The sequence below is a fragment of the Phasianus colchicus genome, chromosome 21, assembly GCF_987193195.1.
Source record: "Phasianus colchicus chromosome 21, bPhaCol1.hap1.1, whole genome shotgun sequence".
Lineage (NCBI taxonomy): Eukaryota > Metazoa > Chordata > Aves > Galliformes > Phasianidae > Phasianus > Phasianus colchicus.
Window position 1 is genome coordinate 1,183,071 of NC_143456.1, and position 18,112 is coordinate 1,201,182.

General features: G+C 51.3%; 3 protein-coding genes across 3 annotated transcripts; 2 read left to right on the forward strand and 1 right to left on the reverse strand.

The window, feature by feature from the left end:
- The first annotated feature begins 4,592 nt into the window (after positions 1-4,592).
- Positions 4,593-6,010, forward strand: LOC116228228 (C-C motif chemokine 4 homolog). The gene is made up of 3 exons (XM_031591970.2): positions 4,593-4,683; positions 4,965-5,079; positions 5,568-6,010. The coding sequence occupies exons 1-3, from the start codon at positions 4,611-4,613 to the stop codon at positions 5,665-5,667; spliced, it is 288 nt and encodes a 95-aa protein (XP_031447830.1). The 5' UTR covers positions 4,593-4,610; the 3' UTR covers positions 5,668-6,010.
- Positions 6,011-6,195: 185 nt separating this feature from the next.
- On the forward strand, positions 6,196-11,396 carry LOC116228227 (E3 ubiquitin-protein ligase TRIM39-like). The gene is made up of 6 exons (XM_031591969.2): positions 6,196-6,725; positions 7,238-7,333; positions 8,876-9,106; positions 9,227-9,249; positions 9,765-9,877; positions 10,569-11,396. Exons 1-6 carry the CDS (start codon positions 6,288-6,290, stop codon positions 11,135-11,137), a joined length of 1,470 nt encoding a protein of 489 aa, XP_031447829.1. The 5' UTR covers positions 6,196-6,287; the 3' UTR covers positions 11,138-11,396.
- Positions 11,397-16,499: 5,103 nt separating this feature from the next.
- LOC116227849 (C-C motif chemokine 4 homolog) lies at positions 16,500-17,606 on the reverse strand. Its single transcript, XM_031591342.2, has 3 exons — positions 17,409-17,606; positions 17,110-17,224; positions 16,500-16,820 (listed from the first exon to the last, which is right to left on the reverse strand). The coding sequence occupies exons 1-3, from the start codon at positions 17,554-17,556 to the stop codon at positions 16,733-16,735; spliced, it is 351 nt and encodes a 116-aa protein (XP_031447202.1). The 5' UTR covers positions 17,557-17,606; the 3' UTR covers positions 16,500-16,732.
- Positions 17,607-18,112: the final 506 nt, after the last annotated feature.

An 18,112-nucleotide genomic window follows, 5' to 3' on the forward strand; every position in this document is an offset into this window, starting at 1 on the left:
CAATGCAATAATGGCACCACAAGTACAAACCTGGTGATGAGGCTGAGTGTACAAAGATGGGACAAAAATGTTTTCTGAGCCAAAGTGTCCACGTGTTGCGAGGTGAGGACTGGGTCTTGGGTGCAGGGTGGTGGCTCAGACCCAGCAGGGAAGTTTTTGGCAAAGCAAAAGGCATGTGGAAGCCTGTAGGGCAGATGGAGACTGCACATGAGGCTCTATTATCTTCTGAGCCCATTTTTTGATACTTTAGGCAAAATGCCTGCTGCTGAGTCCTTGTCAGCTAAAGCCATCACAGAGACTTTGTAGGAAACATGCCTGGGCTGCTACGTGGGCAGTGAGCAGGGAGGGAAAGGGATGGTTGTCACTTAGCAGGACTGCCACTGCCCAAGTGCACAGGGTGCTAAGGGGCCTGAGGGCATCCTGTGCTCCCTACCTTCGTCCTGGGTGAGCTCCCCTACCGGACCAGGTTCTGCAAGGAGGGATGCAAACCCAAGCATCACCAGGTGTGTTCCCTGCACTAAAGCCTCAGCAGCTGCCTTCCCTTTTTCAGGATTCCAAAAGCAAAGCTGAGCATGGCTTACAGCTGCGTTTCTAGGCCAGGTCTTTGATGAGCTGGCTGCCCAGGTGAGGATCTCGCTGGACAGCAGGGCTTGGAGGTGAGCAGTGCTTGCCATCTGCTGGACAGCATCTCTACTGCAGGGCAGCAGCTGCAGCTTCGCGTTCAACCCTAGGCTGAGCACGTCACGTGCACTGCCTGTGCAGAGGTGCAAAAGGCTGCTCTCCCCCAGGGCAGAACACAGTTTTGCTTCAATGTTGTAAGTCAGAATGTGATCATTGAGAGAAGTTTTCTGTATGACTTGGGGCGTGCAGGATGGTGTGTGGGACCATGTAACAGCAGATGCAAATGGAGAGGTCAGGTCCTGGCTATCCCAGTGCTGGTGCTCAGCTGGTTTTCTGCAGTTTCTCTGAACCTCAGCTGCTGATCCTAAGCCTGACCCTGAGTGCTACAGCTACAGGGCAAACCAGCCCAGCTCCAGGCAGGTTGGTGCCTGGTGCTCAGGGAAACCAGGACACATCCACATGGCTGTAATTTGGCAAAGGCAGCCTGGCCTTGGAAGTGCTCCCAATGCCTGCGGGGCTACATCCCAACACAGCAGCCCACTGTCCAGGTTCCTGGTCTCAAAGTGAGGCTTTTGTAGGTGCCCTGCATGTACCCCGGGAAACGGCAGAAGCTGCATTTCCTCCACGCTGCGCGTTGAGAAATAGTTGGTGTCTTTCTGCTGACATTTACCACAAATATTCATCTGGAGGCATATCCTAATATAGAAATTCCAATTCAAGGTTTTCAGCGCAGTTTCATAGGAGCACCTTACAGCCGTGAAAGAGCAGCTGGCCCAGGAAATCCAACACGGGCAGTTCCTGCATGCAGTCAGATCCTACAGGCACAGGGTCCGTCCTGCCCAGCAGCGATGCCTCCAGACGTGGGCGCTGCAGATCTCTTGAAAGGAAAGGCAGCTCTTTGTGTTGACTCCGTTGAATGCAAACAGCCTCCGGCATTCTCATTTGACAGATTTTCTCGAGCCTATTACTTTGAAATCCATGCTCTGGCTCAGACACGTGGGAATTTCCTTGTGATCCCCATGTCCCTCTGCAAGATCTCATCTGAGATCTCATCTGAGATTTTGCTTGTCTTTCTCAGGGCTGTAGCAACCTGCAGCCACTGATTACCCCAATCCTTCTTCTGTTTCCAGCTGATCTGCTCCCAATTTGAACCTGAGTTCCCACAGTGGTGATGGGGCAGCTCCCAGGGTCACTGCGATAACGTGACCCTTGGTGAAACTCCAAAAGTGAGTCAGGGTGGTGGAGCAGGCTACCTCAGGGCTAAGAAAAGACTTCCTCCTGCATCCCAAAGCTGCTCTTGTAGTGAGTCCAAAGACACCATGTGTGGTTTCTATTGAAAGCTGAAACACGCCATACGGCAGAGGTTTTACAGACTCTATAAATAGCTGCTGTTTAGGATGTATGGTATGGAGGAGGCTTTAGAAATCAAAATATTTAGAAATTTGCATTATTTGTCTTGGCAGGAAGGAGCAACCAAGACTGAAATACAAAATCATCCTTCAAGGAAGGAATGGAGTTGGGGGAAAACAGTGAAATGTGGGAATAACAGGTGTCAAAACCTCCAAGAATTCCCTTTACAGTGAATGAGAGCAAGAAACACAGCCCAGTATATCTGAAAGCAGCAAGAATTCATTCAGAACGCCTAGCCTTATGTGTACTTCTGATAGAAAATACTGATTTTCAAAAGGAATCGTGACATTTCCATCAACATCACATTTGAATATTGCAGGAACATCCAGAACACTCAGCTAAAATCAGCTCCAAGCTGGGCTGTGTCACTGTGAGCTGCATGAGTGAGGATATCTCCAGCTCATCCTCCATTCTGTTCCCCTCTCTGTTTTATTCTGGTCCCCATGTGGAGCTGTGTAACAGGAACACTAAGATTGGCCTGAATGGGGAACATGTGCGGATGCTGGGTGTGAAAGCACTGGTGGAAATTACAAGAGCAGGGCTGTGAGAATGGGAAGTGTTGGTGGAACATAGGTTAGCAGGTCATTGTGACTCCAGAGTGTGATGGTTTTCTCATCTCATCTCATTTCATCTCATCTCTTCTCACCATGTGGTTTCCCAGCCTGCCACTTGGTCAAATCTGTCTCCAAGCCTGTTTTCAGCACCCCCAGCCTCAATCTGCTGTCTGCTGCTGCAGGAAAGTGAGTCAGCTTGGTCTGGTACCTTGGGCATGTCAAACCATCCCGTCTGTCATCTTTGGTATCACATCCGTCGTACGTGGCTGGGTTCACAGGGACATGGATGTGTGAGGGGCCTGCCAAGTCCGGACAGCTCCAGCCTGTGCTTCACCCACCTGTTCCCCAGCATCCCTGAGCAGAAGTGCAGGATGGCAGCAATCCCAGCAAAGGGGAAAGAGAGATACAGAGAAACAAAGGGATGTGTCAAGGCCTGTACCGCTGCAAAGGCAAAGCTGTGGGCTGAGCTATGATGGCTGCAGAGGGACTGTGGGGTGTGGGCTGGGTTGGAGCAGAGAAGCACCCACATGTGGTTTTACCCTGGCCCAGTTTTGCTCATGCTTAGTAACACAGTGTTTTAGTGAAGCAAAAGGCTCTGGGCATAAGAGATATTTCAGTGCCCTTTATCCTACTCCTTCTGAAAGGTCTGACTCACTAAGTTCAGTCTGTTGAGTTGTGGTGTGTGATACCCTGGAGCACTTAAGAGCCTTGGGCCTGGAATAAGCTCTTCACCTGGTGCAGGGAGTCTTCTCACTTCCCTCATTGAGTTCCTCCTCTGGACCTCTACAAGGCCACCATGTTGGGCAGTGGTTTCTCTCATGTCTAAGTGTTCCTCCCCCACAGAGGAGCCCAGTGGCTGCAGCTGTGGTTATTCGGCAGCCATGAACTGCGCCAGCACCAGCGGTGTCTTGCTCTTGCTCTTCCTCTGCCTGCATGAGGTGTCATCCATAAGCCTTTGCCTGGAGGTCAGCAGAGCCCTTGGGGATGTAATGTTTCAGAGAAGAGCTTCCAGCCAATGCAGTGACACTGTTCCTGTCCTAAATGGCACCAGCTGAGCCAGCAAATCTCTTTTGTATGTCTATATGACTGCTGGGATAATGCCAGGAGGATGTCAGTTCTACATCACTGGAACAAAATAACAATATAAGCCAAACTCCACCATACCAGCATCATTGTGAGCTTCTAAAACTCTTGGTGAAGGTTAGCAGTCAATTCTTGCATCCATAGATAACACAGTAGGATTTAAGCTCCATGGCATTTGTGGAAGTGTAATGTAGCAACAGAACCAGTTCCCTAATGAGTTGCTGCAAGTGATGGGAAGGAGCTGGGAAGGACAGGTGAGGAGCCTGGACTTAGGACAGCACTGTGCTCTACCCTCTGCTCTGTGTGGTTATGTGCTGGTGGTGTCCTGGTTGAAGAAAGCCCCATCACTCTGGGCAGTGCTGCAAGCAGGACACAGAGGCTGTGTGCCTTGCTGACCTGCTGAGCAGGCAGCCAGCATAGCTGGCGTGACCCATGGCTCTTCCTGTTGCCATGGCTGCAGAGTCCACTACTCTGTGTTTCTGTGATGCAGATATTCTAGATGTGTGTGCCAGCCTTGCTCATTCTCTATTGTCATGTGACTTCTAGGCAAAATCTCATGAAACACTACTTCTAGGTTTTCGACTTCTAGGTTTTGGTCTGAGGAAAAAAAAAGAAGAGTTGGTCATATCCTGTTCCCTCTTATTTCAGAGTATTTTGTCATGGTGTATCACTTGCCACATCTGGGCACTACTGCCCGTCAGGGCTCTGGGTACTTCTCTTCACAGGATGGTGTAGGACTCCACACTCTTTACATAGAATTTCTTGACACAGCACTTCTTCCATTGTATCACAAACTGTCTTTCTGCAGCATTTCATCATGCTTCCAGCCTTGTGCACCTTTATAAAGCGAGCTGAACCCAGGAATCCCACATCGGACCCAGTGAAGGACCCTTTGCAGTAGTCTAGACTGATTCCTACAATTAATCTCCACCAATCAGGAACATGAAGTCCTCCACAGCTGCCATTGCTGTTCTCATTGTGGCTGCTCTCTGCTACCAAGTCTCCTCAAGTCCACGTGAGTCCAAGCTCCCCACTCTGTAGGAATCTCTTCTTGCTCTTCCTACTGTACAGGTCCCAGTAATTCTTGTTGGTTTTCTCTTCTGAGCATCTGCTATAAGAAAGGAAAGGCACATCTTGCTGCTCTTTGCCTTGCTGAGGGAAGGGTGACTGTGGTGGGAGACTGTGGTGGGAGCAGCACCTTCTTCATTGCGGCCCTTCTGGTCCTGCAAGCCTGCTTCTCCCTGCTGGCACTGCTCCTGGTCTGACTTTAATCGGAAAACCTCTCTTCTCTCCCAGTTGCTGTCAGTTCCCGTGGATCCTGCTGCTACAAATTCTTAAACAAAGCCCTTCCCCCAAGCAAGGTGATGACGTATGAGTACACAGGAAGCAGATGCCCCTACCATGGTGTGATGTGAGTATTTGTGCCCAGACCCCAGGGCTGCCCACTGAAAGGTGGCAGCACCAAGAAACCCCACAATGTGTCATGTCCTGGCATGGGGCGTAAGCCAGCTGGGCCACATTAGGAGAATGATCTGGAAACTTTGCAGGGGCCAATCTCACATCCCAAGCAGCTGGCTTCTGGTTCTCCCTGTTATCTCTGAGCAGGTCATCTCCACCAAGACAGAGTCCCAGGCAAAACAGTGTGCTGGCTGGGGAAGGCAGCTCTGGGGGGGAGTGGCTTTCTCCTCTAAGCAGCTAGGGCATCTCTGATGATATTGAGCTCACCCCTGTATGTCTGCAGGGCTGTTGTGCAGTTACAGAGGTGTCAGCTTGGTGGGGTTCCCGGCACACCACACAGATGGGCTGCTCGTCCACCTCGCAGAACAGCTTGAAAAGCATGCAGTCGCCCAGCCCTGCCCTCCCTTCTCCTCCACCGTTTCACTGTATTTCCTTCTGCAGATTCACCACGGTTGAGAAGAAGAAGTTTTGTGCCAAACCAGAAGAGAAGTGGGTTCAGGATATCCTGAACGTGGAGAAGCACAAGGATAGCAGCAAGTGAGCTGTGCTCCAGTCCCTTCCAGCATCACGCAGCTGCAGACTCTCATGGGCACCTCCCATCAGAGCCCTGTCACCTCCTTGCCCGTGCATTTGGCAGACTGTTTGCAGACTGTTTTACAGACTTTGTATATACTCTTTGTATATATACTTTGTATATATATTTATTTACCTATTTAAGTGTATGCAAAAGCATTTCGACTTCATGGGGACAAACTTTTCACTGTAATTTGTACGGATTGTCTTTTGGTTGGCTTTGTGATATAAAAACAAAGGAAAGCTGCCCTTCGTCCAGCTGTCTCTCTGTCAGGCAGGGCTGGGGCCCGCAGGCCGCACCTGACCCCATTGCAGCCCCATGGCAGCGGGTCACCGACGTCCCCTGTCATCGCAAGGCCTGCTGCCAGCACGGCCGGTGGGAGCCCCATCTCGTCGCTGCGGGTTGGGCCCATTTGTCCCATTTTCCCCGCAGGCCTTCGCTTTCATTTTCACCCTCCGGGCAGGGAAGGCCGCAGCCCTCAGGGCCGCCCCGCTGCTGCCACGCTCCGCCCACGGCTGCCGCTGCCCCGGCCGGGTGTCATCATCCAAGGCCACACGCAGAGCGGCTGCCAGGCCGCGGCGCCCACCATGGCCCTGTCCGAAGCCCTGGAGCGGCTGTATGAGGAGGCCATCTGCTCCATCTGCCTGGAGTACATGAGTGAGCCGGTCAGCGTCGACTGCGGGCACAACTTCTGCCGCGGCTGCATCGGGAAGCACTGCCAGGAGAAGGGGCTGTGGAACGACACGCCCTTCTCCTGCCCGCAATGCCGGGCACCCTGCCGCCGCAGCAGCCTGCGGCCCAACCGGCAGCTGGCCAACATCGTGGAGAGCATCCGGCAGCTGGGGCTGCGGGGCGGCGTGGGGACGGGGACGGGGACTGGGACCCCGCTTTGCCCCCTGCACGACGAGCGCCTCAAGCTGTTCTGCGAGGTGGACGAGCAGCCCATCTGTGTGGTGTGCCGGGAGTCCCAGCAGCACCGCTCGCACACCGTCTATCCCATCGAGGAGGCTGCGCAGGTGTACAAGGTATGGGCACCCCTCTGTGAACGGCCCCGGGCACTGCTGCGGTGTGAGAATGGTGGCAAAGTGAGGGTCAGCCACTCTGCTGCGGGTGCCGGGGCTGAGGATGGACTTGCTGCCTCCTAATGCACGGGGCACTGTGACCCCGTCAGCCCGTGTGCACGGGACAGCCTGCCCTGCAAAACGCTGGGGCAGCGGGATGTGGAACTGCTGGCACCCAAACACCACGTCCCAGTGTGGGGGTACCCAAATGCCATGTCCCAGCAATGTGGGAGGCAGCCCGCTTGCTCTCTGAACTGAAATAGCGAGGAAAATAGGGAAAGACCTGAGCTGAGTGGAGGGGGTTAATGCTGTGAGCAGAGTGAAGAGCACAGCTGCTGGGCATGGGTGCCAGAGATGGCACTGCCTGGCACAGGGCCGTGTCCCCCTGTTGCATGCTGGCACCAGCAGCTGTGAGCTCAGGGACTGGGCAGAGCATACAGGGTGGGGAGAGCCGACCTCGTTCCTGCTATTTTCAGGTCAAATTCCAGAAATCACTGGAGCAACTTTCCAAGGAAGTGGAGGATATGAAGAAGCGTGAGTCAGAGGCGAAGATGAAAACCCAGGAGTGCAAGGCAGGTGCTTGGTTTATTTGTGAAAAAATGAGCTTACATAACATCAGGAATTTAAAAAATCTGGAATGGTCTGGGGCTGTGAATTCAGTATAGTCCTCAGTATGGGACATTGCCCCATGTCCTGCTGCTGTAGGGAGGGCCCACATCTACCAGGGAGCCTGAGCCACCACAGCTGGCAGAGCCACAAGCACGGTGCCAGAAACCAGCATCAATGAGTGTGGAAACTGCAGTGAATGCGGTTCTGAACAAGTTAACAAGCCCAGCAATGCTTGGGAAAAAAAAAACAAACAGCATTCCAGAAGGAAATGGTGGGGGCTTGTGTGCCAGTTCAACAAATAGATACTTTCTGTTTGCGTTTCGCTTGAGTGAAAAGCAGGTGTGAGACACAATCAGCTCTGCTCTACAGCACTAGAACTGAAATTGTTTTCATTACAAAAATACAAGTGAATTACTGCTCCCAGGCAGCCCTGAGGGCAGAACAGCAGCAAAACAGAGGCAGTTTAGGTCTAGAAGGAAACATAACTACAGAAAAGGAAATGAAACTTCTGGCTGGAGCTTTCCCTTGCTGACCTGATGATTAATCAGCTTTGGCAGGGAAAACAGGTTTCTCAGTGCTCTCCCAGTTATCTGTGTGGGCTGTCACTACTGATGGAGTTTGGGGGTGCTGCAGTGCGCCCACCATCCCCCTCAGGCACTGCGTTTTGACAGAGCTTTGTCCCACCCCCGCCTGCCTGAGTCAGGGCTGTGGGGTCACAGCCAGACTGCCCCCGGCTTCTGTCCTGCTAAGTAAAAAGGAAAACATGTCCCCAGTGAGTGCTGGGCTTGCAGTCCTGGCTTATCAAGAGTATGTGTGTCAGGTCCAAGAAATCGTGCTTAGATGAAGAGGAAATGCACTTTGATTTCCTCTCACTTACCCTCTGGGCTTTGAGGCTTCCTGGTCCTAGTTAACCCCAGCATTTTTTTCCAAGGAGTTGGTTAACTTTCATGCTTTAGGTTTTGAGCCAGATGCCAAATATTAAATGTTGGGAAAAAAAATTCTCAAGCACTGCAGCCCCCACCTGTCACTGATCCTTTCACTTCTGTATTCAGTGAGAACCCTCAGAGACCCAGGAAGTCCTGCCTGGTTTCTTCCAGCCCCTACCCACCCCCACCCCTGGGTGCTGTCATGTTTTCACAGCACTGCCAAAGCAGAGTTCACCCTGAGCCTGGCACGCCAGCAAGTTGGTTTTATCTCCTGATAAAATCCTGCCCAAAACCCTACTTGACACCTATGGATGTCTCCATAGACCCCTGTGCTGCACTGAGATATCTGTGGGCATCGGAGGTCCAGCTGGTCATACTATCCTTCTGTTGGAAAACAGAGGATGTCAAGTGGGAACTCTGGCTAGATCAAAGCACAGTGTTTATCCCTTGGCTCTTCTTTTAAATAAACACACTTAGACAAAAATGCAGCAGTTTCCTGCATGTCGGGCATAGCACTGGGCTCTGAGCTGCCTGGCTAACACTGCCTCCCTTCACTCTGTGCATCTTTCCTATCACAAGGAGAAAGTGAAGAGAAAGCGGGAGATGATTGTGTGTGAGTTTGGGAAGCTGCATCAGCTGCTGGCTGATGAGGAGAAGCTGCTGCTTCAGAAGCTGGAGGAGGAGGAGACACAGATTCTGATGATGATCTCTGAAAACCTGGCCAGGGTGACAGAGCAGAAGTGCTTGCTGGTTGAGCTGATCCTGGAGATAAAGGAGAAGATGCAGCAGCCAGTTGAGGGGCTGCTCAAGGTCAGGCTCTGCCACCAGCCCTCTCAATTGTCCCCAGCCTCAGCCCCAAGGTCTCTGCTGTGTGGCCAGGTGGTTGGGGCAGGCTGGAGTGACATACCCAGAATGGCTTTTCTCTTCTAGGACATGAGATGCATCCTGAACAGGTGGGTACCTGTGCTCCTTCCTCTTACAGTCCCAGCTGCCTCCTGGCTCTCAGTGTCTCTGTCTCCCAGCCCAGTGTTCCGTTTGTCCTCTAAAGACAGAGTGCCCTGGGGCTGACAAGGCTGGGGTCTGAAATTTGAGTGGCTGCAGAACCCTCCTCTTCCAGGGCCTCAGAGCTGAGGTCTTGTCTGGTGTTGTGGAGTGTGAGATGTGAGATCTGTCCCCTCCTAAGGGCCATGCTGCCAGGTTGGCCTGTCTCCTTTGTCTCCCAGGCACCCCTACTTGGCAGTGGCTCTGCACCTCCCTGAGATTGTTGCACCAGTTCCCTCTGGAGCAAAGGTCCCATCGCATTTACTACCAAGTAGTCATTCCTGGTGCTTTGTCATGGCTGAGGAGTTCAAGGGAGGGAATGCATCTGTACAGTCAGGTGAAAGGCATCAGAAAGCCCCATGATGCTGCAGAAGAGTTGTTGTGCAGTGGGCACTGAATATGGTCCCCAGTATTGCTCTCCTTTTAGGTGTGAAACAATGAAGTTTCAGGCCCCCAAACCTGTGTCTGTGAACTTGAAGGAGGACTACAGCATCCCAGAGCGCTGCATGGGTATGAGACACATGCTGAGGAAGTTCAAAGGTGAGGATCTGCTTCCAGGTCCCTGTGCATGTGATCATGGTCCCCCTGCCCTGGGACATGGGGAACTGTTGGGTATGTCCCTGACATGCGGGTGGGCTGCTGGTTGGGGTGGGATCCTGGCTGAAGCCTTTGGCCCCAGCAGGCTCTGCAAGAGACTGTGTGACATCCAGGTTCAGACTCCTCTTTAATGACATGACTTCATGCCAGCAGACCCCATTTCAGACCAAGGTATTTTTTGTTAGCACCAGTGCTGTGTGTTTTTTTCCCCTCTAACACTACACTGGAGTTAGAGAGTTTTCTTCCCAGATTTTGGATGACATTCCCAGTTTGCGTACAAGTGGGTTCAGGCTGGTTCCCATGGTTGGAGGGCTTTCTCTTTCTAGTCTCGGGTTGGAAGGGCATTGCTCACAGACTCTTGTTTTCAACATTACTTATTAAGCTATACCCTGAATGCCTGGCTGCCCTGGTTTACCCATTCTGCAGCCACATGCCAACTTGCTTTGACATGGTTTACAGCTGAAATGATTTTTATGAATCACGCTTCCCCACACCAGCAGCACCAAGTGACGTGCAAGGCATAAGGCAGTTACACATAGCTGGCAGCAGGGACTGGGGCTCTGCAGCATCTCAGTGACAGACTGACAAATTCCTGACAAATTCCAAATTTGTCCTCCTCCCTTCTCTCCCACAGTGGATGTGACTCTGGACCCTGAGACGGCTCACCTTGAGCTCATCCTGTCTGAGGACCGCAAGAGTGTGCGGCGTGGGAACAGGAAGCTGTTCCTGTTGTTCTTTGACAGCCCCAAGAGGTTCAGCTGTGTTCCAGTGGTGCTGGGGCTGCAGGCCTTCTTTTCGGGCCGCAGCTACTGGGAGGTGCAGGTGGGAGACAAGCCGGAGTGGGGCCTGGGGCTGTGCAAGGAGGCTGCCTGCAGGAAAGGCAACATCATCTTCTCCCCCCAAAATGGCTACTGGGTGCTGCGGCTGCAGAACGGTGGCTACGAGGCCCTTACCTGCCCTGTCTCCTGTCTGACCCCGAGCGTCAGGCCCCGGTGCATTGGCATCTTCCTGGACTATGAGGCAGGAGAAATCTCCTTTTACAACGTGTCCGACCGCTCCCACCTTTACACCTTCACTGACAAGTTCTCAGGGAAACTCCGGCCTTTCTTCTACCTGGGCTCTCTTATGGGGGGCAAAAATGCAGAGCCCCTGGTGATCTCCTGGATGAGGGACACACAGGGGACGAGCTGCGTTGTCCTGTGACAGGGACAGGCAGAACTGTGGGGGCACAACGAGCTGCTCAGGTGAGCAGGAGGTGCTGGCTGGCAGTTGCTATGTGTGTATCATGGAGTGGGGACTCAGCCAGGACCATGCTGGGATTGTAGCACCTGTTGTCCACTGGTACTTTACTGTTCATCCTCAGGCTTCTGGTGGTGGGGGCTCACAGCCTGCTGCGTTGTGATGCTTTGGGTATGAGTTGTACTGACACGAGGCAATAAAGAGATGATCTGGCAAACCCTGAGCAGTTAGCTGTGCATTTCTGTGGTGCATCCATCCCTGCTGGTTAACCCCAAGCCCTGGCTAACATCCAGCATCTCAGTGCTGAATTTTGGAACATGGAGAAAAGGCCCTTGTGCACTCACTGGCTTTTAAGAAGCAAGAAGCCCTGCTACTGTCAGCCCCAGAGGACCACATGTATTGTCCAAAGAGTGCTGTGCTGCTGGTCATGGCCCAGGGAGGACCTCCACAGCAGTGTTCTCCCAGGTGGCAGCTCTCTGGTCCTTCAGCTTCAGTGCTGCTCACTGAAAGCACCCAGAGTCTGGATGTCTGCCCAGCAGCTATGCCCTGTGCTATGGGGACAAAAATAATGAAGCATGTTAATTTAGTGACTGATTCAATTAGAATAAAATAAGATTTGATAAGGAATGGTTTCAGATGTTTGGTACGGTTTCTCTTGGGGTGTCTAGCTGGAGATTAGAAGGCTCCTAGTGAAAAATGGCCCTGGATACAGCTCTGCAATTCCTCTCAGCTGGATTTTGGTACTTCTTTTTTTGAGTCCCATCCAGCTCCCCTTGGCTGCAGGATCTCTCTTTTGGGGCTGCACAGCAGAGAGGAGAGCACATCTACAAGAGGCTAGTCCCAGATCTGCCACATCCCAGGAGGTGCCTTGGTGGACTCTGTACCTCTTTCTGACCTCCAGGAGGATCTTAAAGATACAGTGTATGAAAAACTATAGAAAGGATATGACTTTGGTAGAGGGCTGGAAGCTGAGGCAGCTGAGCACAGCCAGGGAAAATGCTGCTTAGGGTAGCAGATGGGAAGAGACCAGGTTGAACATCACCAAGATGACAGGAGATGGTGATGTTGAAGCTCACCAGAAAGCAAGAGCAATGTCACTGTGGCAAGGTGCCGGATGAGGAGCACTACTGCAGGGCAGGAGGGATGAGCAGCTATTTCTGATGAAACAGGAGGAAACGCAATCAGAGATCTTGCAAATACGCAAGGGTGCAGTGAGGGAAGAAGTGAATGGCTGAGCAGGAAGGATGTGAGCTCACTCTGCCACAACATCCAGCATGTTCCTAGGAGTCATGAATCTGCATCTCCATGGAAGGAGAGTAAAGGTCCAAGGCATGAGATATCTCTGAATATGCCGTGCAGTTTTCCATTTCATAGAATCTCTGCATCACCTGCAGTAAGAAACCACTCTGGGTTGACACCTCTGTCCTGAGATGCCCAGACCATATTGCCATGGGAAGAGAGAAAACTGGGAGCACTGGCTTTTAGACCTCCCTGCTGACTTAGTGCTACAGCTGTTTACAAAGCTGCTTGCAGACTGGTTTTCTAAGTCATGGAAGTTGAGCTTGCTCAAGTCCTCTGTGGAAGCACTTCTGCTTATAGACTCATGGAATCATCTCAATTGGAAAAGACCTTCAAGGTCACGAAGTCCAACTGTCAGCCTGACCTACCCAGTCCCATCACTAAGCCATGTCCCTCAATGCCACATCCACACATCCCTTCTGCACCTCCCAGGGATGGGGACTCCTCCACTTTCCCTGGGCAGCCTGTTCCAATGCCTGACCACCATCTCTATGAGGAAAGTGTTCCTAATGTACAACCTAAATTTCTTCTGGTGCAACTTGAGACCATTTCCTTGCTTTTCCTTCCTTATGATCTGGCTCTGGCCCCCACGGAGCTCCTGCCCATCAAAGACCACTCCTGCTTAACCCTCCTGCCTCAGACACAGGGAAAGCATGGTCTGACCTGAGCAGTTGAGTCTTCCTGCAGCTTCTGTTCCCAGGAAAACAGCACCAAGCAGCCTGGTGAACCTCATGCTTGGACATGGGTTATTTGTTAATAAGAGGCAGATCTATATGATCACCATCACACCATTTCCCTTTGATTTCTATATGACCAAGAAAGATGGACATATACATATGTGTGTATGTGTGTTCTGTGGGGACATTTTGGATTGAGAGTATCTTTCTGACATGTGCTTCTAGTAAAGGCACCCTAAAGACGTCACGTAACCAGAATGGACACATCTAGAACTGTGTGATCACAGAGCCACTCTGCTGAGCAATCTGTGCATTACTCACAGTGGCTTTGGGGGCTGATTGTCCCTGGTAGGATTCTCTGCAATCATATTTACAGACCGGCAGTTCTAGAGATGTGTTCTCTCAAAAAACACCCTGATCTCCAGCTCCTTGTGTGCCTTTCTACCTCAAAATGCCCGTGGAGATTTTAGCTTGGTTCCCATTTAGGTTTTCAAATGGTTTTCATAAAAACTTTCATGAAACATATAGTAGACTTTCTTTCAAACAATACAGTTCAGTTTTACTCAAAGAAAACGCAATGCTTTGTTGCATTTCCAAAACTCACCAGAGCACGAAAAGCACCGACTCTCAAGAAATGTACATTGCACAGAACGTGCAGTAAATACCATGTTCTGTTTGCAGGATGAGCAAACAGAGCAGCAAATTCTTCAGCATCTTGCAAATTCTGAAACCACTGAGGCTATCGCTCTTGTCTGGCTTTGTCTGAGCCCAAGCAGAGCTGTGGCCCTGATGAGCCACTCTGCTGTGGGCTGCATCTTGCCCTTGCTCTGAGCCATCTGGGTGCCAGGAATGCTGCTTCTGAGTTGTGCTGGTAGCTGTGGGCTGCGATCAGCTTCGCTTTGCTGGTGCAGACTCACAGCCGTGTGCCAGGGGTGTGGGTTAGCAGAGCGCTGCGCTCCTCGCATGCACTGAGCTGTCACACGTGGGTGGGTGTAAAGAACGACATGAGCAATTCAGGACTCCCTGCAGGCTCCCAGAATAGTGGTGTGGGTTAGCTGAGGTATGCAGAGTAGGTGTCTGCTGTGGGTGGCTTTGGCATGACCCAGGAGCTAAGGACGTTGGTGCATGCTGTTGTTTGCAATGGACTCACACAGTGCATGGGCTGGTGGTGCTGGTAGCTGACTCTCAGTGAGGACCCCACTGCTGTGGGACTGCTCCTGGTGCTGTGAGGTCTGGGGAGCTGCAACCATGAGGGACTGTGTAGGACTGAATCCCTGCTGTCAGTCTCCCTGTCCTGGATAAGGGCTCCTCTCCCCTGCTCCTGGAATGAGGGCAGATGTTGGTGCCCAGCTCTGTGCCAGACTTGGCCTCTGGGTGAAGACACAGGCTGCAGCACAAAGGCAGGGTGTTGGCTGGTACATAGCAGCCAAGGTTTTCTCTCATCCTTGAGGGTGTTGGAATGCTGCTAGATAAGATCATGGAGCAGATTCCCAGAAGCTATGCTAAGGCACATGGAAGGTAGGGAAGTGATATAAGGCAGTCAATATGGCTTCACCAAGGGCAGGTCCTGCCTGACCAACCTATGGATTTCTATGATAGCATAATTTCATGATGGCAAGGGAAGTCACTGATGCCATCTATCCAAACTTTGGTAAGGGCTTTATCATCATCCACTACAATATCCTTCTCTCCAAATTGGAAAGATATGAATTTGGTGGGTGGACTTTTTGATGGAAGAGGAAATGCTTGCCAGACCGGACCCAGAGAGTGGTGGTCAATGGCTCAGTGTCCAGATGGAGATCAGTGACGAGTGGTGTCCCTCAGGGATCAGTGCTGGGACCAGTGCTCTTTAATATCTCCTTGATGGCATTGGCAGCAGAATCAAGTGCACCCTGAGCAGTTTGTGGATGACACCACACTGAGGATGCTGTTGATGTAACCAAGGGACAAGATGCCATCCAGAGAGACCTGAACAGACTGAGCAGTATCTCTAGGAGAACCTCATGAAGTTCAACAAATGCAGTGCGACTATACCCGGGTCACAGCAACCTCCACAGTCAACACAAGCTGAGGAACAAATGATAGAGCACAGCCCTTCCAGAAAGGACCTGGGCCCTCCAGGACCCAAACAAACTTCTTGGAATATGCTATGAGCACTGGAGGTCCAGGCACAGTAGAATTCAAACCTTCATTTCTCACACAACTGTGTATGTCCAGAGCTCATCCCATCAGCCTCACTGCAGTCATTTGGTGGGCTCCATCTTCACCAGCTACTTGGGTATGGGTCTGGCAGAGGGGCTGGGGGGGATGTGCAGCACACTGCTTCAGATCTGTACAGAGATGGGCAGGTTTTGGTGGTGCAGGGGAAAAACAACTGTTCTCTGGAGAGACGTGCACTTGCTAAGCCTCGTGTCATAGCTACACAAGTTTTACCAAATAGTTCTAAAAATTTGGCAGTGAAGCATGGTTTTTCCATTCTCAGCTCTCAGCTCTGGGAATAGCTGAGAATTGGGCCGAGGCCAATGGGATGAGTTGCAACAGGACCAAGTGCTCAGTCCTGTGCTTGGGTCACAACAGTCCCATGCAGCTCTATGGGCTCAGGGCTGAGAGGCTGGAAGCTGCATGGAGGAAAACATTATGGCACTGAGGGACGTGGTTAGAGGGCATGGTGGGATGGGTTGAGGTTGGACTTGATGATCCTGGTCATCTTTTCCAACCTTAATAATTTTATGATTTCAACCCCTGAAGGCTGAGTGGAATTTAATTGGCTGCTGGTAGTTATACACCAGCAGTAACTAAATAACTTACAATGAATGATCCAAACTACCTGCATCTGTGCTCCTCTCACATCTTCCCCTTTTTCTTTTTCTTTTTCTTTTTCTTTTTCTTTTTCTTTTTCTTTTTCTTTTTCTTTTTCTTTTTCTTTTTCTTTTTCTTTTTCTTTTTCTTTTTCTTTTTCTTTTTCTTTTTCTTTTTCTTTTTCTTTTTCTTTTTCTTTTTCTTCTCTCTTTTGCTTATTTCACAAAACATAAGATAGGGAAGCTTGTGAGGTTTTGCCAGCTTAGTAAAGAGAATCAATCATAGAATCATAGAATGGCCTGGGTTGAAAAGGACCACAATGACCATCTCGTTCCAACCCCCTGCTATGTGCAGGTCACCAACCAGCAGCCCAAGCTGCCCAGAGCCACATCCAGCCTGGCCTTGAATGCCTCCAGGGATGGGGCATCCACAGCCTCCTTGGGCAAAAAATGAAGATGTCATCACAATTATAATTTCAGAGCAAAGACAGAAATTTCTTACAAAAATATTTATTTCTCAACATTTGAATTAAATATTATATCAAAAATACATTAAATATAGAAAATATAATCCAAGCATGACTCTTAATTTAAAAATATATATCTATTAAATAATCTTCCAATTTGGTTGGAGTGGTGTTATTTCACCTGCTCCTTTCCATTATAAACAATTAATACATAAATAGTAAAGCAGATTTCAGTCTCTTGGGTAGCTCTCAATGTCACAGTTGCGTTTCTGGCAGGGCCTGCAACTGGCCATAGCTTGCTTATCCCATCCTGGTGCATCAGTTCAGTTCCAGCTTGTTCATGTATTCCTGCACCCAGCCGTTCTCAGGGTTGGCACAGACCTCACGGCCCTTCTTGGTGATGAACCTGCAGGGAGCAGCCAGGTGAGATCCCATGGGATCCTGCGTGGAGGTGACCCCTCCTCCACTCCACACCCTCTCCTGCTGATAGTCGGCACAATCTGGGCACATGGTGCTGACCACACGGGCAGCAGAGCCCTGGGGCAGGAGCGGTGTGAGCCCCACCAGCATCCCCTTGCACCCATTGGCTGCACATCCATCCTATTCCCCCAGAAAGGAGTTGTTCCCTCCCAGCTCCAAAATGCAGGGGAATCCCCAGCCCAAAGGCAGAGCCCTCTGACCAGGGGGACACTTACACAACACCAGCAAGAGGGCACTGGCTGTTGGTCTCGTAGTAGTCTGCCACAAAGTTGAAGGGCATCTGCCGGGAGACATAGGTGAAGCAGCAGGAGGTCGGCGGGTCGGAACCCACTGTAAAGGCAAAAGTGGCTGTGAGCAGGGGCATGGGGCAGGGAGGTGTGGCAGGGAGCTGGGAGCAGAGCCTTCATGGGTCAGGGAAAGGAGCCATGGTGGAAGGGCTGGCAGGGAGGATCCTGTTCCAGCAGCAGCGTCCCCCTGGTCCCCATTTGGAGAGGTTTGGAGAGCCAGGACTTACCTGGTGCAGCAGAGGTCTGGTAGCAGATGGCGATGAGGAGGACAGCGAGGGCAGCCACAGAGACCTTCATGTCAGATGGGAGTGGTGGCAGGAGCTGGAGAGTGCAAGTGGAGCTTGGAGGTCTCTTTTCTCTGTGATGCTGAGACATTCAGCAACTGCCCAATTTATAGGGTGCACGGCTCCGGGCAGCTGCTTGCGTAGAACGGTGGAATTTCCCCCTGAGAAAGGGCTGATCGCAGCACGGTCTCATGATGGAACAATGTGGTGGCTACAGCCTCCCCAGTGGCACAGGATATGAAACAATCACCATATCTATTTTTGCTTCTCTTGTGCATCTTCCTTTAGTAAGAAGTTCCGCTTTGGAGGTCCCTGTATTTGTCAACAGGCCTGTGTTACCTAACCTGCATGAGCTGCTTAGAGATGACAGCGCATCCTTGCAGGAGTTGCACACATGATGAAAAAGGGGGCTAAGGTCTCTTCTGCTTCCATCCCATATCTGCACAGCCCCCACTGACCCAGCAGCACAATGTGGGGCTGCCAGCCATGGGCTCCTGGAGATGCCTGCCTCATCCATGTCCCATGAGAGTCTCAGAGTCACAGAATTGTAGGGTTTTGAAGGGACTTCTGGGGATCATAAAGTCCAACCCCCTGCTTAAGCACGTTCCCTACTGTTGAGGAGAAGACCTTAAATGTCCAGTTTAGAT

Coding starts and splice junctions, on each gene's coding strand:
- LOC116227849 (XM_031591342.2), bottom strand. CDS start 17,556: ATGTCTCAGCATCACAGAGAAAAGAGACCTCCAAGCTCCACTTGCACT. Junction 17,225..17,408: donor CCAGACCTCTGCTGCACCAG/GTAAGTCCTGGC, acceptor TTGCCTTTACAG/TGGGTTCCGACCCGCCGACC. Junction 16,821..17,109: donor TGCCCTCTTGCTGGTGTTGT/GTAAGTGTCCCC, acceptor TGCTCCCTGCAG/GTTCATCACCAAGAAGGGCC.
- LOC116228227 (XM_031591969.2), top strand. CDS start 6,288: ATGGCCCTGTCCGAAGCCCTGGAGCGGCTGTATGAGGAGGCCATCTGC. Junction 7,334..8,875: donor TGAAAACCCAGGAGTGCAAG/GCAGGTGCTTGG, acceptor TCCTATCACAAG/GAGAAAGTGAAGAGAAAGCG. Junction 9,250..9,764: donor ATGAGATGCATCCTGAACAG/GTGGGTACCTGT, acceptor CTCTCCTTTTAG/GTGTGAAACAATGAAGTTTC.
- LOC116228228 (XM_031591970.2), top strand. CDS start 4,611: ATGAAGTCCTCCACAGCTGCCATTGCTGTTCTCATTGTGGCTGCTCTC. Junction 4,684..4,964: donor CCAAGTCTCCTCAAGTCCAC/GTGAGTCCAAGC, acceptor CTTCTCTCCCAG/TTGCTGTCAGTTCCCGTGGA. Junction 5,080..5,567: donor TGCCCCTACCATGGTGTGAT/GTGAGTATTTGT, acceptor TTCCTTCTGCAG/ATTCACCACGGTTGAGAAGA.